The following is a 26,682-nucleotide window of genomic DNA, read 5'->3' as shown; positions in this document are numbered from 1 at the left end:
TCACAACAGTATCTCGGACCTGCCTGGTGTGTTCCTTGTTCTTCATGATGCTCTCTGCGCTTTTAACGGACCTCTGAGACTATCACAGTGCAGGTGCATTTATACGGAGACTTGATTACACACAGGTGGATTGTATTTATCATCATTTGTCATTTAGGTCAACATTGGATCATTCTGAGATCCTCACTGAACTTCTTGAGAGAGTTTGCTGCACTGAAAGTGAAGGGGCTGAATAATTTTGCACGCCCAATTTTTCAGTTTTTGATTTGTTAAAAAAGTTTGAAATATCCAATAAATGTCGTTCCACTTCATGATTGTGTCCCACTTGTTGTTGATTCTTCACAAAAAAATACAGTTTTATATCTTTATGTTTGAAGCCTGAAATGTGGCAAAAGGTCGTAAAGTTCAAGGGGGCCGAATACTTTCGCAAGGCACTGTATATACAGTGTGTGCAAATGAGATAGGATAAATGAGGGAAGGCAATAAATAGACCATAGTGGCAAAATAATTACAATATAGTAATTAAACACGAGTAATAGATGTGCAAGTAGAGATACTGGGGTGCAAAGTAGCAAAATAAATCAAATAAATAACAGTATGGGGATAAGGTAGTTGGATGGGCTATTTACAGATGGCCTATGTACAGGTGCAGTGATCTGTGAGCAGCTCTGACAGCTGGTGCTTAAAGTTAGTGAGGGAGATATGACTCTCCAGCTTCAGTGATTTTTGCAGGTACCACATTCATCTGTATAAACAATAGTACACAAGTATAAACACCATGGGACCACAGACCTGTCATACCGCTCAGGAAGATGACACGTTCTGTCTCCTAGAGATTAATGTACTTTGGTACAAAAGGTGCAAATCCCAGAATAACAGCAAAGGACCTTGTGAAGATGCTGGAGGAAACCGGTACAAAAGTATCTATATCCACAGTAAAACGAGTCCTATATCGGCATAACCTGAAAGGCTGTTCAGCAAGGAAGAAGCCACTGCAGAAACTCAATATTAGTAAGGGTGTTCCTAATGTTTGGTATACTCAGTGAAGGTTGTAATCTCATTGATCAACGGCTCAGCCAAATATTACCCAATAATCCACATTGAAATGACGTGTTGTGCCCAGTGGGTCGTTTACAAATTCGAACACTGAAATATGATGTAATCTACACCTCATTTGGCTGATATAAATCCTCATTATTTTGTTTAATGATTTTCAATTTGAGCATCATTATTTCTATATAGCCTACACCTTCTCATTATGAACTTCTAACTCAAGTGGGATGGGTGTGGCTTCGTGACAACGATCACAAGAGCAGCTGCTCACCGATTTGACAGCTCCAGCGCAGTTACACCTCCAACAGTGCCAAAACATCAGCGACGAGGGTGTCGGCTATTGCCAGTTAACGCTTGATCTAAATGACTCTAGGCCTTAAACGTGCTCACTAGAGTATCAGAGGCTTAAATATAATCACTGTAAAACAGTTGAATTGCATGATTGAAGTGAGTGATGTCCTGTTTGTCCCTCCCAGTTGATGAAGACGGGATGGATTGCATGGACAACGAGCGGAGACCACACTTCCCCCAGTTCTCCTACTCAGCCAGTGGGAGAGAATGACCGCTGTATCCAGACTGTACTGCACCACCATCAGTAGCAATGGAAGGTTACAGTATAAAACCAACCTAGCCTGAGCTAACCCCTCCTCTCTCCATTTGGGTCATTCCATAGTGAGCATGGAGATCCATCACTGTATGTTTTATGTGTCTGTTTTTTCATGGGGATTTTGCATGTGTGGTCAGACAGAAGTTCAGCCCTGTTGGTAGTTCCCAACAGTTAAAGGTGCATTTCTTATGGAATGCTCCTTTTAAAGCCTTGAAACTGACTCAAGAGGGCAAACGGGTTTGTTGTGTTATGTGGTGTGTCATTAGATCCCTTGGTCATTGACTTCTGCGATCCAGTTCTATCTACTGTAGGAGACTGACATTCCTGGTAGGGAGAGCTGCTGTCTTTAGCATTCTCATTTCACATAGGACAGTATACTATAACTCGAGATTCACAGGAGATTCTCCATTTGTTTGCTGTGTCATAATCTACAACGGTCCTCATTCTTCTCTTGATGACATTTGGTTAGCTAACATCTGTGTTGTGTGTGTGTGTGTGTATAGAATTAGAATTATAGGATTAGAGATTTTTGCTTTCAGAAGTCAAAAACTGCCAGAAAACGGTTCACTCAGGCTACACAGAGATCAATCTGTCTTCACCTCAGTATACAGGTCACCGGTACTGCTATCTTTACTCTGCAGGTCAAGCTACAAGCGCTAACTATACAAACCACCTCCACCACTTCTCATGGACACTATGACTGTAGTCTCACATATTATACTGTTACGTAATTTTGTCCCTTATTTAAGGTGTGCAACAGTCAAACTCTAGTCTCGTCTGCTATTTGTTGATAAGCTGTGATTTTTACTTTCTCCTCTCGCCTGTGAAATCAGTCATTCGAATAGTGTGAACGCTTTGGGATGTTGCTCTGCCAATGTTATGTATGAATGGGAGTAAATGTTTGTGTACTGTGTAGAGATTTTAAGGAGCCTAAAGGCACAGCATTGTTGGCTGTAACCTCCTGTGAATCCGAGCTGTGCGTTAGCTGTCAAGAACAGCAAGGTTCACCTCAACCTGTCTAACAGTGAGGATGAGAGGAAGAGCATTCTAGGTATGTGTGTCAGGGTTATCTGGCTGAAGGTAGATGCTTCCCACAACTGAAATTATGAAAAGCTTTATTTCAGACATATCATCATAGAAAATAAAAGCATTCAAAAACTAAAATGTATAAATGTAAATGAGAAATGCAAGATGGTGGCTGTTTACTGTCTAATGGGGTTTGGGGGTGGGGCTAAACCTGTAAGAAGGGTGAAATAATTTGAATTATCTGACCGGGGTGGGGGACATACTGTATAACTATGATTCAATGGGGACAAGAGGGAGGTATTGGCATTGTTTGATTTGGACCACAGCAATGGCTTCCTGTTGTTTTATTTATTTGTTCTTCTTTTATATAACGGTTCTTGTTATAGGATTAATGTCCAGTCTTTTGTTCTGGATGAAAAAGGCACCTCGAATAATGGCTTAAGAATGTAGAAGCAAAGCCTTCATGTTTTTTTTGTTTGTTTCTTTGTTCTCTTACCAAAATATGATGACAATGAAGAAGACAGAGCAGACAGCATATTAAAGAGTTTTATCAGTACCAAGATATTATTATTATTAAACATTTTCCATAAGACTTTTACATTTCACGGGCATCTAACCTGGAATGTCTAAGTGGTATTAAAACCTTTAAGTTCTCTTCTCCACATACAGTATATAAGGGCTGCATAAGCTTCAACTCCCTTTCCAACTGGTATGACTCTTCTGTTGTCTTCTAGCATCTGATCATTCCTGTAATACATGTAAATACATGAGAATGGCACAGAACAAGCTTCCTCAAACAGTCTAATTTACTACATTTTAGTTGCTTAATAACACACTGCATGTTTAGGCATATTTCTTTACCGCTGCTTTTTAGAACAAGAAAAATATGACATTAGAATGAATAACTTAAGCATTTACAAAGGGAATATATTCATTGGCTCTACGGTTTTAAAGTCAAGAGATTGTAAGAATAGGCGTAGATGGAGAATAGCTACAAAGCTTACTGAAGTAATGAGTATTATAGACTCAGTGACCAATGTTCCCAGGGTATATACACTGTATAATTCACTTTATCTTGTGTCTGACTACTTTGGGATCTTGTAACAGCCTTCAATGCTACATAGAATGTAGTTAACTTAACATTATGGTGTTGTATTACCGTTTTACCATAGCTAATAGTCAATGACCAATCCTTTTTGGGGTCATCATTTTATTGAAGTGTACCACAGTCAGCATAGGAATCTTCAAGTGATAGTCAAGTCAACCACCAACTCTATGCTGACTGGCATCATTTGATTTATTCTAAAAGTGTACAACATTCTGTAACTTTAGCTCTGTGGAGCCATAGTATTCAATGGTACGTAACACACCATTCTGTATATCGATATTTTTTTTTGCTATTTTAAAGCTAGTTTCCTTCAATTTCACACATTCTGCCATGTCTTATGTGTGTTCATGTCATATGAGTGACTCAAACATTACAACATAATCAATGGGCTAAAACAACATTAGTTGATCTGGACATTTCTGACAAGTTATAAATAGGTCTCTAAGGTCTAACAGTGACAAGAGGAAAACTACTGATGTACTACCCCATTTTTAATTGCACCTTGTGCATTCTACTATTACAACTTTCAAAAGTTGAAAGCCCGACTAAGTTCCTAGGGGAACCACTAAGGCACAAGTCCTATCCACTAGTCATAAGTTAGCCTTGCTTAGCATCAATGTGACCTACGATTATCCATTGAAAGGACAATCAGAGTTTACACATTCCTGATTTACAGGTTACATTCAAGTTCCATTTCAGATGTTTGCGATATAATTTAGGTTCAGTATATTCCACCAGTGGTTTTCAAAGCAAGGAGGACGTAGCCTATCATATGCGAATGTCAGAGCAGAAGACAAACCATTTTTGTAGCAAGAGATATCCTGTCTGTGAAGGTATGAAAAGAGTTAGAGTGAATGTAGTGATGTGGACCAAAAAGACCAAAGCAGATGTAGTGACATTTCTCAGATTATTACACATTCCCAAAGGATGAATGATTGGTCTTATATTCATTGTAGTTGATGGGGTCCAATAAGAGGGAAAAGAGGAAGTTGAGCAAGAGAGAAGTATATTTTGTATGAGTACAATATACTTGTACATTACTAGTTCAGAAAGTGACTGTGGTATGGCTTTGATAGGAGGACGAGTAGTCGTTTGGTAGAACTAATTTTGAGGTGGCTCGATATAGTGAGTCTATTAAAAAGGTATGATGGCCATAACTTCAAAAAGTGTGCCATGATTGGTCCATATTTAAGCCACTAGAGAAAGTATTTTTTTGTTGTTGCATGGAACAAGTGTGGTTTTGAGATTATATTGCAAAATGAGCAATGGTGAATCTTGTTCAGCTGTGATACAAGTAGGAAGTTAACTCTTCTCATATGAGAAGAATGAAATATGAGAGACATTATTTGTCTTAGCAGTCATGATTGAATGTCAGTCTGTTGTTTTATTAATATGGCCAATGTATCGTAGAAGAATGTGGAGAGAAACTGAACAACTGTGCTGTGATCACTAACCCTCCCTAGGCTTTCAATTGTGTGGTTGTCTGTTATGGTTGAGTTTTCCTCTTTGTCTTCCAAGATGCATTCCTTTTTTGTTTTTGCTGGTATGCGTTTTGACTAAAAAAGAAACATTTCACCATGTATGATTAATAGAGGCTTTTATTGCTTAATGTGATTTTGAATCATTTTTATTTAAACATTTTTTATTTATTTTTTAATCAATGGACAACTTGAATTTGTTTTGTTTATTTTTGAATTGAATATGGTTGAGTATAATGTTTTGGGGTATTTAGCAGTCATGTTATGGTCTTTAATACTGCAGCTGATTATGGACGTCGGGGAAGGAAGGGAGAGTTACTGTCTTTCGCCTTTTCGGCATTACTATTCTTTTTTCTGTGAAATTCTGTTTTCTCCACCATTTGTCAAAGTCACACAAAGAAATAAAATCTTGCATTATTATGTCAAATGCTTGATTATGTCCCTGGGGGAAAAGATCTGCGTTAAAGCTTGATTTTAAATGTAAAGGCAATGTTCCTGCATTGCGGAAACTGCATTCATGTTAAATGCTGCATATGTTGGCCCAATCGGAAATTGTCTTTACATTTTAACGCAGATCTTCAACAATACGGCTTGAATCCAACCCTTAGCCCCCCTTAACGGAAACTCCCATTCCAAATTGTAAAAAAAATGCAAACTGAGAAATCGTGATCAGTGGTGAAAATATTGTTAGTCGTCGCATCCCGCGGTATGTTGACAGACACTACGATACCATCCTATGTTATGTGCATCTAATAACGAGAGATTAGTGGTACTGCTTCAGACACAGAAGACTTCACATTTCGCTTGGTTGAACTGTGACTATTGCTGGCTTCACGTGCTTGTGGGAAATAGGAAACTGGGATGTCCAACATGACTGTGTTCAAGAGAAGTGCTTTTGAAGTTGGAACAATTCTTCAACCAATAAGCTTGCCTACATTGCTAATAATAAAGTTGGCTAGCTTGCTTTATATTGACAATATGGTCAGACTTGCTACATTATTCACATTGATAAGGTTATTGTAAAAAAAACATATGTTGTCATCTTTTGGTTGAAAAGGTCAGTGGTAAGACGTGGCAACTCAGGGAACAACCTTTTCTCTGAGTTTCACACTTGTAATTCCGACTTGGAGGGTCATTCAAGTGAATTTTCCCACTGGGAATTAGGAGCTTCTGATTGCACGTGAACGCGGCAATACTTCCATTTCATCCATATGAATATGCACTTATAAAAACATTCTATTCCTTTTTTACAAGGACATATTTGAGAACAGGGAATTTCAAGGGGGAAGCTAATGTCCTTATTGACGTTGCAGTACACTCTACCAAGGGCAATTGGCAGTACGGGCCAAAACGAAAATACGCTTGTTTTTATTACATAAACTGCTTTCATGTAAATTGCTCCTTTTATGATTTCAGAGAACTGAAAATTGACCTTACATTTTTTTTTTTTACTTTTAAAGAAAAATAAGAGGATTACTTGAAAGCACAGTCCCCTCATGCAGTCCATGCTTAAATGAGTTTATTGTTAAAATATTGTCATAATGAAGTGTGATAATAACAAGGCCAGGAGAGGCTGCTGGGAGACAACTTCAGCAGAGTGATACTGACGAGGTCTTACCTTTCTACTGGACATGTCTTACCTGTTGTTCTAAGAGAGCTCAGTTCCACGGGAAGGTTGGACCTTGGCAGTTGCACTCAGTCACAACGATTCAATTTAGAACTCGCAGATTAAACAAAAAATAATAATAATAATAATGTAGCTATATGTGAGGAGGATACGTAGAACATCCACCTAGGAATCCCAGATGTTTGTTTCTGCGGGTCATTAACATAGTGATGTTCAGTTCCACTGGGTGAAGCATTCTAGTGCCGTTGGCCATCTCCAGGGTCAAAGGTCTGGGGTGAGCTGTGTGATCACCTCGAATCCGACCAACGACAATGTGGGTTCTATCCTTACTAACTGCAGGGTCTATATATAAATCTATTTTACACCTCAGTGTACACACTTTGCTGCTACTGTTTGTAATGTCTACAACAGATTTTCTTGTCATCTTGCTCCTGGTAGTGTTATGAACGAGCATGAATTGTAAAGTATTTATTGAATAACAAATCGCTGTCAGATGAAAACCGCATCTCCAAAACTAAAAACTGCCATATTTTCCCATTAACGAACATACAATTATGAACTTTCAGAAGCTATTTTAAATACATTTTATTGGTCCTAGAGTCAATGTTCAGAGTACATTGAGTGGACTTACTGCTTTCAATACATGTAAAAAATAACAATTTAAAAGGCAAAAAGTGGAGTTGCGAGGTTTTCATCCAACAGCGACGTAATAATAACTTGATGTCCATGTAGCTTTGACATTGACATTTTCTTGACCTTGCTAGCTCTGTCATTAGATCCACGTTAAGAGATAGTCGTGTGGTTAAGGATTTGAAGCAGAAGGGATGAAGCATCAGTAAAGAGAACAGTTGTAGTACTCCCTGTCATTAAAGAATACAAAACCTTTTCTTTCCCCTTGTGAATAGGACCCATAAGGATGTGAAAATTCTGATCTGCAAGAAAGTGTTTTTGTACACTGTACGTCCTTAGTATTTTTACACGTAAATGTATATGATAGGGATACACATTATTTTCCTTCTTACAGACCGCTTAAATAAAGCACCTTGTCAATCTGCTATCTTTGTCGTTTACTTCTGACTACTCGTCATAACTATATTTTTTTCTCATTGAGAAATACAGTATCACACTCAATAACTCAGATTGAGCAATATTTTCAACACTGCAAAATATTTATTGGAATTTTAACTGAAGTTGATCAAATATTGAAATGACATTCTACAACATGCAGCTTTTACCATGTAAAAACCTCATCTCTATATAAAAACATGAAACATTACTATTTAGAAACAATACAAAAACGGTCAAATCTGTAATTCCAAATGCAAATTTTGTCTACAGAAATAGAAAACCCTCATATTAATCTAAGCACACACACTCAGCAGGGCTGTGGAGCTGTGCTGCTGCTGTTTCTGCATGGCTGAGGCAGTGTGTTTGACCATGAGTATCCATGACATGAGGCATTCTCCACTGTGGTGCTCTCAGTCAGAGAGATCTCCCAGACCTGCTCTCTGCCATCAGCACCATCATTAACCCGACCTCTACTGCTGCCCATTACACACACACAGGGCATTCAGAAAGTATTCAGACCCCTTGACGTTTTCCACATTTTGTTACAGCCTTATTCTAAAATGTATTACATTAACATGTTCCTCGTCAATCTACACACATTATGACAAGGTGAAAACAGGTTTTTATAAATGTTTACACATTTAAAATAAAAAAACTGATACCATATTTACATAAGTATTCAGACGCTTTGCTATGAGACTTGAAGTTGAGCTCAGGTGAATCCTGTTTCCATTGATCATCCTTGAGATGTTTCTACAACTTGATTGGAGTCCACCTGTGATAAATTCAATTTAGTGTACATGATTTGAAAAGGCACATACCTGTCTATATAAAGGTCCCACAGTTGACAGAGCAAAAACCAAGCCATGAGGTCGAAGGAATTGTCCGTAGAGCTCCGAGACAGGATTGTGTCGAGGCACAGATCTGGGCAATGGTACCAAAAAATGTCTGCAGCATTGAAGGTCCACAAGACCACAGTGGCTTCCATCATTCTTAAATGGAAGAAGTTTGGAACCACCAAGCTCTTCCTAGAGCTGGCCGCTCTGCCAAACTGAGCAATCAGGGGGGAGAAGGGCCTTGGTCAGGGAGGTGACAAAGAACCCGATGGTCACTCTGACAGGGCTCCAGAGTTCCTCTGTGGACATGAGAAAACCTTCCAGAAGGACAACCATTTCTGCAGCACTCCACCAATCAGGCCTTTATGGTAGAGTGGCCAGACGGAAGCCACTCCTCAGTAAAAGGCACATGACAGCCCACTTGGAGTTTGCCAAAAGGCACCTAAAGGACTCACATACCATGAGAAACAGATTCTCTGGTCTGATGAAACCAAGATTGAACTCTTTGGCCTGAATGCCAAGTGTCATGTCTGGAGGAAACCTGACACCATCCCTAAGGTGAAGCATGGTGGTGGCAGCATCATGCTGTGGGGATATTTTCAGGGACTGGGAGACCAGTCAGGATCAAGGGAAAGATGAACAGAGCAATATACAGCGAGATCCTTGATTAAAACCTACTCCAGTGCACTCAGCCCCAGTATGAGGTCCTAAGGTTCACCGTCCAACAGGACAACGAACCTAACCACACAGGCAAGACAACGCAGGAATGACTTTGGGACAAGTCTCAATGTCCTTGAGTGGCCCAGCCAGAGCCCGGACTTGAACCCAATCAAACATCTCTAGAGAGACCTGAAAATAGCTGTGCAGCGACGCTCCCCATCCAACCTGACAGAGCTTGAGAGGATGTGCAGAGAAGAATGGGAGAAACTTCCCAAATGGGCCAAGCTTGTAGCGTCATACCCAAGAAGGCTGTAATCGCTGCCAAAGGTGCTTCAACAAAGCGCTGAGTAAAGGGTCAGAATACTTAAGTAAATGTGATATATAAACTCAGCAAAAAAATAAACATCCCTTTTTCAGAACCCTGTCTTTCAAAGATAATTCGTAAAAATCCAAATAACTTCACAGATCGTCATTGTAAAGGGTTTAAACACTGTTTCCCATGCTTGTTCAATAAACAATTAACTACCGTTCCACAGGTGCATGTTCATTAAGACACTAACAGCTTACAGACGGTAGGCAATTAAGGTCACACTTCATTATGAAAACTTAGGACACTAAAGAGGCCTTTCTACGGACTCAAAAACAGGGTCCTTGCTAATCTGCGTGAACGTGCCTTAGGCATGCTGCAAGGAGGCATGAGGACTGCAGATGTGGCCAGGGCAATAAATTGCCATGTCCGTACTGTGAGAAGCCTAAAACAGCACTACAGGGAGACAGGACAGACAGCTGATCATCCTCGCAGTGGCAGACCACGTGTAACAACACCTGCACAGGATCGGTACATCCGAACATCACACCTGCGGGACAGGTACAGGATGGCAATAACAACTGCCCGAGTTACACCAGGAACGCACAATCCCTCCATCAGTGCTCAGACTGTCTGCAATAGGCTGAGAGACTGAGGGCTTGTAGGCCTGTTGTAAGGCAGGTCCTCACCAGACATCATCGTCAACAACGTCGCCTATGGGCACAAACCCACAGTCGCTGGACCGTACTGGTAAAAAGTGCTCTTCACTGACAAGTCACGGTTTTGTCTCACCAGGGGTTATGGTCGGCGTTGCGTTTATTGTCGAAGGAATGAGCGTTACACCGAGGCCTGAACTCTGGAGCGGGATTGATTTGGAGGTGACGGGTCCATCATGGTCTGCGGTGGTGTGTCACAGCATCATCGGGGAAGACATCCTCCTCCCTCGTGGTACCCTTCCTGCAGGCTCATCCTGACATGACCCTCCAGCATGACAATGCCACCAGCCATACTGCTCATTCTGTGTGTGATTTCCTGCATGACAGGATTGTCAGTGTTCTGCCATGGCCAGTGAAGAGCCCGGATCTCAAACCCATTGAGCAAGTCTGGGACCTGTTGGACAGGAGGGTGAGGGCTAGGGCCATTCCACCCAGAAATGTCCGGGAACTTGCAGGTGCCTTGGTGGAAGAGTAGGGTAACATCTCACAGCAAGAACTGGCAAATCTGGTGCAGTCCATGAGGAGGAGATGCACTGCAGTACTTAATGCAGCTGGTGACTGTCTTTTTATTTTGACCCCCCCTTTGTTCAGGGACACATTATTACATTTCTGTTAGTCACATGTCTGTGGAACTTGTTCAGTTTGTCTCAGTTGTTGAATCTTATGTTCATACAAATATTTACACATGTTAAGTTAGTTTGCTGAAAATAAACGTAGTTGACAGTGAGAAGACGTTTCTTTTTTTGCTGAGTTGATATAGATATATAGAGATAGATATTTATTTATTTTTGTACCCGTTTTTGCTTTGTCATTATGTGGTATTGTGTGTAGATTTGAGGAAAAATAACAATTTAATAAATTTTAGAACAGGGCTGTAATGTGAAAAGTCAAGGGGTCTGAATTCTTCCTGCATGTATAAATAACACACACACAGGATGTGGCCCAAAACCAACCCGAGAGAGGCATGCGTCTTCACTCACACATTCATTTTTATACAATAATAACGGAATTGGTCATATACCCTATTCATACAGTAGGAAACCACCATTATAAGGAAAGGAGGATACCTAGTCAGTTGGACAACCAAATGCATTGAACTGAAACGTGTCTTACGCATTTAGAGGTGCAGGGGGCTGCCTTAACATCCACGGCGCCCGGGGAACAGTGGGTTAAAACTGCCTTTCTCAGGGGCAGAACGACAGATTTTTACTGTCACTGTGCTTCAGTCAAGATGAAGAGGATGTCATGTGGACAAGGTGTCAGGTCTCCTAGAACCAGCAGGTAACTGGGGAAACAAAAAGGAAATTAAAGAGCAAAAACACACCTGGACACAGGCCTCTAAATTGGGACTATTTTGTCTGCATATGCTCCTAAATATTTGGCTGTGCGACCTGGAATTTGGGAGGACCAGTGCCTAGAAAAAAAGAATAACTGGCCAGATAATTACTGTTGTAATGATTAGGCTTCACTGTACTGCTGTTTCCGAGTGCCCAAGAGAAAAACATATCTGTTACCATTGTGGTTGCACCATTACTATAGACAAAAGGGCTTGTTTCTATCCCAAAGCGTTCAGAAGTTACCCCATAGTACCGCCACTACTCTTCTTTATTTCCCTGAAGCAATGGCAGGCCACATTTGACATTTTAGTAGACACGCTTATCCAGAGACTAACAGGAGCAATTATGGTTAAGTGCCTTTCTCAAGGACACGTCAACAGATTTTTCACCTGGTCGGCTCGGGGATTCGAACCAGCAACCTTTCATTTACTTGCCCTTATGCGCTAGGTTTAACCTTAAACTGTCACAGGGCATTAATCATTTGTTTACACGTTGTTCAGTCATGTTACCTCATTAACAACCTGGTAACTTCAGTATATCCAAACTTTTGGGAGCACAGAAAAAAGGAAAAGGGACAGCTTCTTCAGGAAAGCAATGATTGAATGACAGATCTCTTACATGTCATCACTCATAAAACGTGACTTTCAATGTAAAAACCTAATATTACCAAAATTTCTCATTTCAATAACAGGCATTTGTATCAACATTGTAGATTTTATAATCAAAAATGTCTTCACAGGTTTGCATATTAGTCTCTAGGGTACAACATTTGTTTCAACAGTAGCTAGACTTCATAATATAGGCCCAAGAAGAAAAAAAATCTGATTTTCTGGGGCTCCTGGATTTTATGTTGCTCCTAACTAACTAAGTTGGGAGCACCAGTGATACAATTTGTTTAAAAAATGTAGAGCCATGACTGGACACATTGCGGGAGTTCACATATTACTAGAGCCTCAGCCAGTATTGAGTCAGGTTTTCGCCCTCAGTTAAGATTGACTGAAATGGCACTATCCTGGAATGACTGTGCGGTTCTGTTCAGCAACACATTGGTGGTTCTTCGAGTAATGCTCAGAGGGGAATCCAGAAGTGCTAACGCTGATAAAAACAACAGCCTGGCAGCATTAGAGCAGCTGAGAACAGAGGCACTCGGCAGGGCTCTCCTCCATCTCCTTAAGCTCTTAAGAATGTCAGCCTCTGTCTCTCCCTCTCTGTCTGACACGCCTTTAGCAGCAATCTGGAAGAGCATCTGTGGAGCGCCTAGTCTTGCGTGATGTGCGGCCCTGGCTACCAGCTGTTGTGGCGCTTGTGTGCCTTCTTCTTCTCTCTTTCTCTCTTTCTCTCACTCACTCTCGCCCTCTCTCTGAGTGATAGTGTGGCCTCGTCTCTGTGGTTCGGGTGCAAGGGTGAGCTTTACCCAGCACCATCTATAGAGATGAACAGTAAATTCAGTGTAGATGACAACCATGGTTCTGACTATACCTGTATGCGTAGGTTCTGCATCTCTCCAGTGAGGAGGTGGCGCTCCTGCATCAACAGGTTCTGTTTGGCAAGCAGCTCCATCACCTGCTGGGCACTGGACTGACTGTGCTGGTCCAACTGCTGCAGTCTACAGGATACACACACACACAGTACAGACACAGTGAACACACAGCACAGTAGTCAATGCAACACCTTGTATAATGTACAATTCAACACAATCTTTTCCGACACGTATGATGAACAAGATTAATATGATAGACAAAGTAGATTGATAAAAATAATAGAATTGAGTAACAGATCCAGTTAATTTATTTTTCTTAAACTAGGCAAGTCCGTTAAGAACAAATTCATATTTACAATGACAGCCTACCAGAAGGCAAAAGGGCTCTTGTGGGGTCAGGGGGGGGGGCTAGGATTAAAAATAAAAATATAGGACAACACACACATCATAATGAGAGACACCACAACACTACATAAAGCGAGACTAAGACAACACAACATTGTAGCAACACCACATGACAACAGCACAAAATGGAGGACTCATATTGCTTCTCACCCACAAAAAAAGATTGCAAATATATTTGATGATCTTTGTCATCAGAGGTATATGATGTACAGTTATACAACTAAGGGGCAAGACAATGCCAAATACCCCTCAGAAGAGGCCTCCCTCTTCCCAGTGTGTCCCAATACAAAGGGTCCATTCAGCTGAGGCTGGGGCCCTCAACGTCCAACAAACACATCAGATCAGCCCAACTAAACATGGCCCCTCCCCCATAACACAGAGCTAACACACACGAGGAATGCTTTACATTAGCATAAGTGGACCGCTATACACAGGATAGGCTATCCGTAGAGTAGTGAGAATGGGATGGCTATAGCTTATTATTTGACTGTCCATGGGCTATAGTTTATCCACCATCATGGGTCCTTGGATCAGATGAGATCCAGGTCAGGTCCCAGTGTCCTAGATCCCACAGGAGGGCACGTCGCCAGGGCCATGGTGGAGCTGAGGAGGGGCCCGGGTGCCCAGGGAGGGGATGTACTCCTTGAGCACAGTAGGCGCCATGCGAGGGGAGGCCTCTAGCTGTTGCTGAAGGGGGGAGACAGATGCCCCTCTCCTTCTGGCTGGGGCAGTGCCGTCTGTGCAGTGGGAAGGAAGGCAGAGCAGGCGGCCCCCGCTTCCCCCCCGTGAGAGCTGGAGCACGCGGGCCCTCCTTGGCCCTCCCCGTCCCCGGCTGCACTGGCCAGCTTGTCCCGGGCTCAGGCCCTGCTGCGCTGGAGGCTGGAGCTGCTGCCTCCCCCTCGCCTGGCCTCCAGAGCCTGGCAACGAGCTGTCAGATCTGGGGATGCAGCCTGCGTCAGCCGGCCCCCGCCCCCACACGGACACACAGCAGGGAGGACACCGCCACGTTAGACACCCAGCTCCGGAGCCCCGCAGAGCCATGGATGGAAACACTCCACAGGACTGACGTGGGGGAGGAGAATGACTTTTCAGAGGTTTTCAAGAGGTTTGACACAGTGAGATGTCTAGATGGTAAACTTTGAAAACGGGTACATTTTGTAATGAAAATCTCTTTTGTATGATGCATCTTGCTGCCATTTGAGTCGTGATGACGAGGCCATCAAATGGACATAATAACATTCTTATTATGGATGACATTTGATGTTTTTGCATATCATTCAAATGAGTGCTGAACATAACGCTGGACTGTACTCTACTGCAAACGTACTATAGGAGTGTGAGGGACATTTTGAAATGCCACAAGACAAGCCGGTTAATAGGAGCAGCTAAGAAATTGAACATAATTCTTGTAGAGACCTTGGTATTATTTTAAAGTGGTTAAAAAAACATTTCCCATAAATATGATAAATTATCAATTTTGTTACATTTTCCAGAGGAATTTGAATTTCCTTCAGGTGATAAAAGGTCATGACCCAGTTATAACAGCACTCTTGTGAAAGGCCAATCTGCAGCAGCAGTCAAGAGTGGCAGCCAAGATGTATTTTAAGATGTCAGTGAAAATGCCATGCGTATTAAACCACTTAAACAGATTGTGTAATTCTGTAACTAATGCTTTTACCAACACAACACCTTACCTCGCCACTTCAGGAACCCTGCTGTTTCAATCTGACACATTAGCCTATTAATTACACAATCCTCCTGACCTTAATCCAGCTCCAAAACCACCTTTGTCTTCACCCCCAAGCCCAGCCCCCTCCACCCCAACCCAGCCGCATCAAACCCAAGCACCACCGCCTCAACCCCAACCCAGGCGCCTCAACCCCAACCCAGGCGCCTCGACCCCAACCCAGAGCACTGGGGAGGGGTGAGGAAAGAGGTTGAAAGGGGGGGGGGTTAAAGCTCAAACTGAAGAAAAAGGCAAACTCCTCCTCCGAAGAAGCAATCACAATGGGGGTCTGATTAAATTAGGGGCCCGTCCAGCAGCCAAAGCAGCAAATCCAATAACTGCCCTACATTTACTGGCACACAACTTAATTAGGTTTTTAATACAGCTTAGCGCTGGGCTCTCCCCCTGCCCAGGCTGGCTGGATGACTGGCTGGCCAGTGCCCACTGCTGCCTGTGCTCTGCCCACTGCTGGTTGGGTGGAGGGGCGGGTGGATGGATGGCAGAGATGGCCGAGCTCAGGCCTCCCCGCTGACCTGGTGAAAGGACACCATCTGCTGGCTCCCAGGCTAACTGAAGACAGGACGGATGCACTGAGAGACACACACACGCGCACACACACACTCCCTAAAAGCAACAGCAAATTATCAATCTGTCTTTTTTCTTTTTAAATATGAAACCAAACTTTTTGAAGCTGATCTGCCAAATGTGCCTTGATTTACAAGCACCTTCCAATGTGTACACTTCCATCCAGCCAGGCAAAATCTGATTATCGCTCTTATGGACACTTAATCACACACACACACACCTCTGCAACAGAGACCTGCCGTCGCCCACAGCTTGTGCCTAAGTTCCCAGGTGATGTTGTTTGTTTGTTTGTTTACAGGATGGAGGCTAGCGGTGGAACAGAGGAGACTCTTCAGGTTTGTATAACAAAGTGTGGAGCAGCACTGCTGTGTGGCCTACAGCGATGTTCCAGGGGGGAACCTAGTGTCTGTGTCTCTGTGTGTACCGAGGAACCTGCAGACGGCACACCGGCTCAGCTCGAGGAGCGGGGAGCGTACGGTAAGCCCAGTCTCACAGGCTGAGCCTGGCCCTGCTGTGGCCTGGGGATGTGCGGCTGGCTCTAGTTACACTGGGATGCTCTAGTCTACTTCTCTTCATTTACCCAGCTCTAGTCTACTCTCTTCATTCACCCAGCTCTAGTCTACTCTCTTCATTTACCCAGCTCTAGTCTGCTCTCATTTACCCAGCTCTAGTCTACTCTCTTCATTTACCCAGCTCTAGTCTACTCTGTTCATTTACCCAGCTATAGTCTACTCTGTTCATTTACCCAGCTCTAGTCTACTCTGTTCATTTACCCAGCTCTAGGCTGCTCTCTTCATTTACCCAGCTCTAGTCTACTCTCTTCATTCACCCAGCTCTAGTCTGCTCTCTTCATTTACCCAGCTCTAGTCTGCTCTCTTCATTTACCCAGCTCTAGTCTACTCTGTTCATTTACCCAGCTCTAGTCTACTCTGTTCATTTACCCAGCTCTAGTCTACTCTGTTCATTTACCCAGCTCTAGTCTACTCTGTTCATTTACCCAGCTCTAGGCTGCTCTCTTCATTTACCCAGCTCTAGTCTGCTCTCTTCATTTACCCAGCTCTAGTCTGCTCTCTTCATTTACCCAGCTCTAGTCTGCTCTCTTCATTTACCCAGCTCTAGTCTGCTCTCTTCATTTACCCAGCTCTAGTCTGCTCTCTTCATTTACCCAGCTCTAGTCTGCTCTCTTCATTTACCCAGCTCTAGTCTACTCTGTTCATTTACCCAGCTCTAGTCTGCTCTCTTCATTTACCCAGCTCTAGGCTGCTCTCTTCATTTACCCAGCTCTAGGCTGCTCTCTTCATTTACCCAGCTCTAGTCTACTCTCTTCATTTACCCAGCTCTAGTCTACTCTCTTCATTTACCCAGCTCTAGTCTACTCTCTTCATTTACCCAGCTCTAGTCTGCTCTCTTCATTTACCCAGCTCTAGTCTGCTCTCTTCATTTACCCAGCTCTAGTCTGCTCTCTTCATTTACCCAGCTCTAGTCTGCTCTCTTCATTTACCCAGCTCTAGTCTGCTCTCTTCATTTACCCAGCTCTAGTCTGCTCTCTTCATTTACCCAGCTCTAGTCTGCTCTCTTCATTTACCCAGCTCTAGTCTGCTCTCTTCATTTACCCAGCTCTAGTCTGCTATCTTCATTTACCCAGCTCTAGTCTGCTCTCTTCATTTACCCAGCTCTAGTCTACTCTCTTCATTTACCCAGCTCTAGTCTACTCTCTTCATTTACCCAGCTCTAGTCTACTCTGTTCATTTACCCAGCTCTAGTCTACTCTCTTCATTTACCCAGCTCTAGTCTACTCTGTTCATTTACCCAGCTCTAGTCTACTCTGTTCATTTACCCAGCTCTAGTCTACTCTGTTCATTTACCCATCTCTAGTCTGCTCTCTTCATTTACCCAGCTCTAGTCTGCTCTCTTCATTTACCCAGCTCTAGTCTGCTCTCTTCATTTACCCAGCTCTAGTCTGCTCTCTTCATTTACCCAGCTCTAGTCTGCTCTCTTCATTTACCCAGCTCTAGTCTGCTCTCTTCATTTACCCAGCTCTAGTCTACTCTGTTCATTTACCCAGCTCTAGTCTACTCTGTTCATTTACCCAGCTCTAGTCTACTCTCTTCATTTACCCAGCTCTAGTCTACTCTGTTCATTTACCCAGCTCTAGTCTACTCTCTTCATTTACCCAGCTCTAGTCTACTCTCTTCATTTACCCAGCTCTAGTCTACTCTCTTCATTTACCCAGCTCTAGTCTACTCTCTTCATTTACCCAGCTCTAGTCTACTCTCTTCATTTACCCAGCTCTAGTCTACTCTCTTCATTTACCCAGCTCTAGTCTACTCTGTTCATTTACCCAGCTCTAGTCTACTCTGTTCATTTACCCAGCTCTAGTCTGCTCTCTTCATTTACCCAGCTCTAGTCTGCTCTCTTCATTTACCCAGCTCTAGTCTGCTCTCTTCATTTACCCAGCTCTAGTCTGCTCTCTTCATTTACCCAGCTCTAGTCTGCTCTCTTCATTTACCCAGCTCTAGTCTGCTATCTTCATTTACCCAGCTCTAGTCTGCTCTCTTCATTTACCCAGCTCTAGTCTACTCTCTTCATTTACCCAGCTCTAGTCTACTCTCTTCATTTACCCAGCTCTAGTCTACTCTGTTCATTTACCCAGCTCTAGTCTACTCTCTTCATTTACCCAGCTCTAGTCTACTCTGTTCATTTACCCAGCTCTAGTCTACTCTGTTCATTTACCCAGCTCTAGTCTACTCTGTTCATTTACCCATCTCTAGTCTGCTCTCTTCATTTACCCAGCTCTAGTCTGCTCTCTTCATTTACCCAGCTCTAGTCTGCTCTCTTCATTTACCCAGCTCTAGTCTGCTCTCTTCATTTACCCAGCTCTAGTCTGCTCTCTTCATTTACCCAGCTCTAGTCTGCTCTCTTCATTTACCCAGCTCTAGTCTACTCTGTTCATTTACCCAGCTCTAGTCTACTCTGTTCATTTACCCAGCTCTAGTCTACTCTCTTCATTTACCCAGCTCTAGTCTACTCTGTTCATTTACCCAGCTCTAGTCTACTCTCTTCATTTACCCAGCTCTAGTCTACTCTCTTCATTTACCCAGCTCTAGTCTACTCTCTTCATTTACCCAGCTCTAGTCTACTCTCTTCATTTACCCAGCTCTAGTCTACTCTGTTCATTTACCCAGCTCTATTCTAGTCTCTTCATTTACCCATCTCTAGTCTACCTCCTGCTTGGCACAACCCAATATCACCTGAGAAGGATGTTTTTTCAGAGGTGTGTTGGCTCGGCTTGTCCAACAGTTGAGAAAACACACACACAGGTCCAGGAATTTACAAACCGGTTTAATAAACAGTGTGTGGGGGGGGGGGGTGCCTAAGGCCGGTTTAGACAGCATTAATAAGAACACCACTCTTTCCCCATATCAGAGGAGTGTCCTGGAAATAAATTATATCCTGGAAACGTCTTTGGAACTGAATACTATAGTATAACATTAGGACCATCCGAACAACTCCAGTTAAGCCTATAGAGTACAACTTGGTGAGGATAGAAGTCTGAATTTGGCATCACTTTGCACTAACATAAGGGACATTATACGGTCACAGGAAAAAGCATATCTCCTTAGCAAGAGTCTGACCCATGTTCAATCTGTCATTATGCAATATTCATTTGAATGGGAGTAGATGAACCACAACCCAGCCCAGATTGGGGATCATGGGGGATAGAGGGTGAGGAGAGGGGGTGAAGAATGAAGGCAGACTGCCTTGGCTTGCCTGGTTAAAATCATACCGCCAGGGGCAGCACGGCTACAGCTGCTCAGCACCCCACCTCACCCCCCTTAAAAGAAACCTTACCCACCCCAGCTCAGCCCGACCTACCCTGCCTAAGCCTAAACCTGGCATGGCACAGGGGTGGGTGGAGTGTATGCCCGGAGGCCATGATGAATATCATACCCCCAACCTGTTAGGAATAGACTGGCCCGTTGATCATGGTACCCTTTATTAGTTTGATTTAATATCTTTAATCCATGTAATTATTGGCATGATGAATAGCTCACGTAGACAACAGAACAGTGGATTTGCTGACACAGTCCTGGTCTCCAATAGACCACAAACTAAACACAGCATCCAGTCTTCCTAAAAAAAAAAGACCTTAGACCTTTTTTAGATACTCCCAATAAAAATAATGTCTGGTGGTAAAAATGAGCGAAAATAACCACAGTATTGTAACGACAAACTGTTACACAAAACAAAACTCCAAAATAACAAACTAAACCAATGAAAGTCATAGTTCTAAAAGAGCTAATGTTGCTGTTTTAGTTGGTTTTGTGGACGGTGTGACACTGAGAGGTCTGTTGATGTGATGCTCTGGTTAGTAACACAGCGCTCCAGCTTGCATGCCTCTGGGAAGCGGCCCGGCGTACAGCATCGGAGCTGTAAAGCCACCGTTTGACAATGCTATTTCAGCAGGCTGCCCAGCCTCAGCTCCAGGCTACACAGGCCAGCTGGGTGAGACAGAGAGGCAGAGCAAAGGATGGAAGGATGAAGAGAGAGAGAGAGGGAGCATCAGTGCCACCCAGAGGGAGAAAGGAGAACAACGAGCACATATTGAAGAGTAAAGGGAACTCAGGCTGGAAGACTGTCCTGATATAGCCTCTGATATGCTGATTCCATTCCTATCTCATATTTTCACAAACGTGAACATTGTATGATTATTTCGATTAAGGAAAAACATGAAGGGTGAAAAAAACCACATGGTCTAAAACTGTCTTGCTGTACTGTACCCCCCCATTCTGCTCACACTGTACTGTACCCCCCCATTCTGCTCACATATTAGTAAATTACTGAAATGGGGGTCAGATTAATCAAGTATAATAACCACTCCTCTAGGATCACAATAGCCAAATCACCCCCCCCCCCCCTCGCGCTTCTCTCTCTCTCTCTCACACGCAACCCCTTCTGCATCTTCCTTACCTCTGCCAACTTAATTTGCAAATGAAAAGTTTGAGGAGCGTCTTCTTGTTTTGGGGAGATGGCAGCACAGTGTGTGTTGGGGGGAGAGAAGATGGGGTGGGAGGAGAAGAGGAGGAGGGGGTGGGTGGCAGAGAACCAGATGAAGCAGCCCTCGCCTGGGGGCCTTCGGTCTCCCCCAGCAGCGGCAAGGCTGTTCCCGGACCGCCGTCCACCGTTTGTTCTATTATCCAATCTCCTGGAGCCTTTTGCCCAACACAGCTCCAACAACTGCCTGCACCTCTTCCACACATAGCCCTCCATCTCTCTCTCCTACTCCAGACACGCACACCACCTTTCTTTATGGGGCCATATGGCTGACAGAAGCCAGTAGATTTAGCGGCACATCTGCGTATACATTACTGCTCTCCTTAAAGGGCCGTGATGCAAGACGCCAGTGTGTGTTTGTCAGAGTGTTGGTGATAATTGCTGAAGGAGCATGCTGGCAGGGGGTGAAGGGACGGTGTGGCACTTGGTGCAGACGGGCAGAAGTGCGGTTAAAACAACAACTGAAGCGACGGGGCAGAGCAGTGGTATACAACCTAAACCCTAAACAACTTGGTGGTGTACAACCTAAACCCTAAACAACTTGGTGGTGTACAACCTAAGCCCTAAACAACTTGGTGATGTACAACCTAAACCCTAAACAACTTGGTGGTGTACAACCTAAACCCTAAACAACTTGGTGGTGTACAACATAAACCCTAAACAACTTGGTGGTGTACAACCTAAACCCTAAACAACTTGGTGGTGTACACACAACATTTTAAAGTGTATTGGTGTACAACCTAAACCCTAAACAACTTGGTGGTGTACAACCTAAACCCTAAACAACTTGGTGGTGTACAACATAAACCCTAAACAACTTGGTGGTGTACAACCTAAACCCTAAACAACTTGGTGGTGTACACACAACATTTTAAAGTGTATTGGTGTACAACCTAAACCCTAAACAACTTGGTGGTGTACAACCTAAACCCTAAACAACTTGGTGGTGTACAACCTAAACCCTAAACAACTTGGTGGTGTACAACCTAAACCCTAAACAACTTGGTGGTGTACAACCTAAACCCTAAACAACTTGGTGGTGTACACACAACATTTTAAAGTGTATTGGTGTACAACCTAAACCCTAAACAACTTTTCAATTCACTTATGTAGCTTAGTTTCTTGAAGATCATTTCTATACACATGTCAATGTAATGATAAATCTGTTTAGAGTTGGATAGATTACACAGTGCACAGGTGAGAAAGCGGTGTCAATAGGACAGGAGTGTGCTTGATTAAGCTACAGTTGTAACTCCCGGACTTAATTGCATTCCTGTTGAGGATGGAAAAATCTGTCTGCTGCTGAATCTCTTCTATCATCCAATTATTGCTTTCTACAGACACTCAAACATTAGGAACAGAATAAACGACGATACTGAAACAATTCAAACATGTCATTATATTATTTACCCAATTACTTCATTACAAAGATGCTCACCAGGAACTTGTTTTTCTCTCTTGAAAGAATAATTCACAATTTGGCAATTTGATAACTGACTCCATACTGTGTAAACCTATCCAATTCAATAATCTATCTATTCATTGCATATAATTCAATTCAATATATTGATTGAATAATTTGATACATCTTCAACTACACATCACACAAATGCTTCAGAAACAAGTTTTCCTTATGCAATTTATAGGATACATCCGCTGTCAGTTAAAGTCCAAGCCTTACACTAAAATGTTGCTTTACATGAGAGTCCTTGGATCATAAGTTAGTCATTTAGGAAAATGACATCTGGAATACTAACTAAATCAAAGTCTGTGAATAGATAATACCTACTCTAATAAAATGTTTTAGTTTTAATTCAATGTGGTGAACCCTTTATCACAACAGTGTTTTAATTAGTTATACTATTCTATTCTTGATTAATCACTTTGATTATGATATAATTTTCATCATAATTAAAAACAGAGCCTCAAATCAGGAGCTGTGTTTAAAATGTGTCTTGAATAAAATGACAGATCAAATATCAAACCACAATGCAACATGTTAGTTCCTGATACATTCTCTGAACAATATTTTGTTATAGCCAGATAACTAGGCTGTGTTTCAAATCATTCAATTGTGTTCCTTACAATATATATCATGTTGCATACTTTGTGTCTCGGACATCTCTCCTCAATCTCCGGGCAAAAAACACAGAAATACTATAATAAATAAATAAATGCAGGAGCGAAAACATTGTGTGCTAAAACCCCTGTGTAGCTTGGCATTCTCTCCCCAAATGTAAAAATAAATCAAGCTGATTTTCCAAATGTTTCATACGCGCCTCGCTGTTGCAGCTCTTCACAGCACAGATTGCGCTCAATGTAGAATATGTGAGAGCGGCAGAGCCTTGGTTATTTGCATGTTGGGTGAACCCATTTGCACCTGCTTGTTAACACGTACACCTTAACCCCGTGTGCCAGGGCAGCATGCCCGCTGTGCCACCTATTCCCAGAGCACTGAACACACAGGAGAATCACCCTTAGCATAGTGCTGCTGGGATTAGTGAGGAAGGGAACTTGGCAAAACACCAGAATTTCAAACTAAATGCCTCACGCGTCATAATGGTTCTCATAATTGTACGCAGCCACATCTCCATTTCTTTAACAACAGAGATCTTGTTTTACATTTGTGAGGTAGGTACATTAAAGATTTAACCAGGCTCCAGATTTCTCTCGATCCTTTCAATGCAATCACAACAGACAAGAACTGCCATCCCTGTAAATAAGTACCTATACTTTTTCGCAGTAAAAATGAAGCTCGCCTTCAAGGTTCAATTACAGTGCTCAAACAAGATTCACCAAACATAACTGATAGTACATCTCAATTGGAAAGAAAAAATTACACATTTTAAATTTCTACACACCTGTAGAAAACAGAACTCTATTCTCCCACTGTGTCTCCTGCAATATGGGGATTCACAACGTGAACAACGTCACAGACCGTACAGCTGCGATTCTCTCTCAACTTCTTTTTACCTATTGTTTTTCTTCCCGGCACGTTTTTGACAGTGGGTGTTAAACAATATGTAGTGCTACGTTTGGAGCGGGGGTGGGGGGCGGGCGGGGGATACAGGCTCCTAGAAGAATCCTCAGTGGAGCGCCGAAGCACGGAGCTGACGCCCACACACCCTCACCCACGTGGCACTGCCAGGCTGTGTGCCAAGCGGCCCTGGGCTCAGCGCTGTGGGCCGTATAGTAAGTTCTGTATACCCTCCCGAGTCAGATGGAAAAGGCCCCCGCAACACAACAGTCTTTAAAAAGACTACTGGAGACCAGATACTGTGCTACTGTACTGACCACTAGTGCATACACTGTACTGTATCTCTACCGCCGGGATGTTTAGACTTCAAATTCTTTTCACTCTTCATCTTCTCCTTTCAACATGTCCTTTAAATCGCTACAGTACTCCAACATGAGAGTGATTGATCCTAGATCCTAGAAAATCAATTCGCACTTCATGGCTTAGCAATATCCTTCCATAATCCATATCAGCTATCCCTGTGCTTGTGTAGACCAGGGTGTGTGTGTGTGTTTTCGCGAGTTAATACCTGTTCTTCATGCGCTGGTGCATCCTCCCATGTTGTACACACTGCTCCTCCATCTCTGTACAGCGAGCTCTCAGCTTCCCAACACTCTCTTCCAGATGATCCTTCTCCAGGGAAAGCTGCTCCACCTCACGCCTGTCAACCACACATACAAATAAAAGCAACAATTATAAACATGTAACGGCATTGAGTGTTCAGCTATCAGTCTTGCCAGAGATTTAATTTTGTTGCCAACCAGGGGTGTGTTCAGTTTGTTTCAATAATCTGCTACGTTGCGTGACAGTTGGTATTGAATGACACGTTTCCCCAAAACAGTGTGCACTGTTCTTCAATAGCACGTGAAGTACGTTTGCTGTAGGCTGTAGTGGAGCAGGGGGAGAACTTCAAGTTCCTCAGTGTCCACATCACTAAGGAATGAACATGGTCCACACACACCAACACAGTCGTGAAAAAGGCACGACAATTTCTCTTCTCCCTCAGGAAGCTGAAAAGCTTTGGCATGGGCCCTCAGATCCTCAAAAAGTTCTACAGCTGCACCATTGAGAGCATCTCGACTTCGGTTGCAAAAATCCAGGAACGTTCAATAAATTCCCTGGTTTTCCAGAAATCCTGGTTGGAAGATTCCGGATTTCCTGTTTATTCCCACCAGATTCTGGGAATCGTCCAACTGGGATTTCGGGAAAATGTGGTAATTTATTGAAAGTTCACAGAAATGCGCAACACTAATTTTGACTGGCTGCATCACCGCTTGGTATGGCAAGTGCTTGGCATCCAACCGCAAGGCTCTACAGAGGTTAATGTGTACGGCCCAGTACATCACTGGGGCTGAGCTCCCTGCCATCCAGGATCTCTATACCAGTCGGTGTCAGAGGAAGGTCCTAAAAATAATCAAAGACTCCTGCCAACCAAGTCATACACGGTTCTCTCTGCTACCGCACAGCAATTGGTACCATTGCACCAAGTCTGGAACCAACAGGACACTGAACAGCTTCTACCCTACCCTAAGACTGCTAAATAGTTAGTTAAATAGTTAACCAAATAGCTACCTGGATTTTCTGTATTGCACTTACTATTTTGACTCATCACATACCCTGCTCTTACTGCTTATTATCTATCCTGTTACATATTCACTTTACCCCTACCTATATGTGCATATCTACCTCAATGACCACATCAACTCAGTACTGGTACCCTGTGTATACAGCCAAGTTATCATTGACTCAGTACTGGTACCCTGTGTATAGCCAAGTTATCATCGAGTCAGTACTGGTACCCTGTGTATACAGCCAAGTTATCATCGACTCAGTACTGGTACCCTGTGTATACAGCCAAGTTATCATCGAGTCAGTACTGGTACCCTGTGTATACAGCCAAGTTATCATCGAGTCAGTACTGGTACCCTGTATATACAGCCAAGTTATCATTGACTCAGTACTGGTACCCTGTGTATACAGCCAAGTTATCATCGACTCAGTACTGGTACCCTGTGTATACAGTCAAGTTATCATCGACTCAGTACTGGTACCCTGTGTATAGCCAAGTTATCATCGAGTCAGTACTGGTACCCTGTGTATACAGCCAAGTTATCATCAACTCAGTACTGGTACCCTGTGTATACAGCCAAGTTATCGTTACTCATTGTGTATTTATTCCTTGTGTTATTATCTTTCTATAACTGCTCTATTTTCTCTCTGCATTGTAGGGAAGGGCCCATAAATAAGCATTTCACTGTTAGTCTACAACTATGAAGCATGTGACAAATAACATTTGATTTGTACTGAACGCACACTAAGTGAATAAACGGTTTTACCACCATTTTTATTTTTTGCAAAACTTCCAAAAGGTGAATAGCCAGGTTGTTGAAACCTTAAGGATTCTCTCATAAACAGCAACAACAGTGCTCCAACTCTGCCAAGTCTACCCCATTAGGTGATAGCGATAGCTCATTTCTCCAACTGTGTGATCCAAGAGAAGGCTGCTGCCATAGCTATGAATGACATTTAGCCAGTAGGTTGTTCTTTGAAAGATAGGAGCCATTGACACACTGCATTCCAAGTAAGAAATTA

General features: G+C 42.9%; 2 protein-coding genes across 3 annotated transcripts in view; one reads left to right on the top strand and one right to left on the bottom strand.

Annotated features, from left to right (window-relative positions):
* The window catches only part of akt3a (v-akt murine thymoma viral oncogene homolog 3a), a 133,780-nt gene extending 125,826 nt beyond the window's left edge, over positions 1 to 7,954 (top strand). Inside the window, exon 14 of the mRNA XM_064950288.1 lies at positions 1,530 to 7,954. Coding sequence (XP_064806360.1) covers positions 1,530 to 1,615 — 86 coding nt within the window. The 3' untranslated portion in view covers positions 1,616 to 7,954. The remainder of the gene's footprint in view (positions 1 to 1,529) is intronic.
* The window catches only part of sdccag8 (SHH signaling and ciliogenesis regulator sdccag8), a 75,886-nt gene continuing 57,151 nt past the window's right edge, over positions 7,948 to 26,682 (bottom strand). For both annotated transcript variants that reach the window (XM_064950287.1, XM_064950286.1), the window contains exons 16-18: positions 24,620 to 24,751; positions 13,303 to 13,429; positions 7,948 to 11,771 (exon numbers count right to left, since the gene is read on the bottom strand). In XM_064950287.1, the coding sequence (XP_064806359.1) occupies positions 11,730 to 11,771; positions 13,303 to 13,429; positions 24,620 to 24,751 (301 nt within the window). In that variant the 3' untranslated portion in view covers positions 7,948 to 11,729. The remainder of the gene's footprint in view (positions 11,772 to 13,302; positions 13,430 to 24,619; positions 24,752 to 26,682) is intronic.

Source organism: Oncorhynchus masou, chromosome 31 (assembly GCF_036934945.1).
Source record: "Oncorhynchus masou masou isolate Uvic2021 chromosome 31, UVic_Omas_1.1, whole genome shotgun sequence".
Classification (NCBI taxonomy): Eukaryota; Metazoa; Chordata; class Actinopteri; order Salmoniformes; family Salmonidae; genus Oncorhynchus; species Oncorhynchus masou.
The sequence above is the reverse complement of the archived record's forward strand: the minus strand, read 5'-3'. Positions and strand labels throughout refer to the sequence as shown.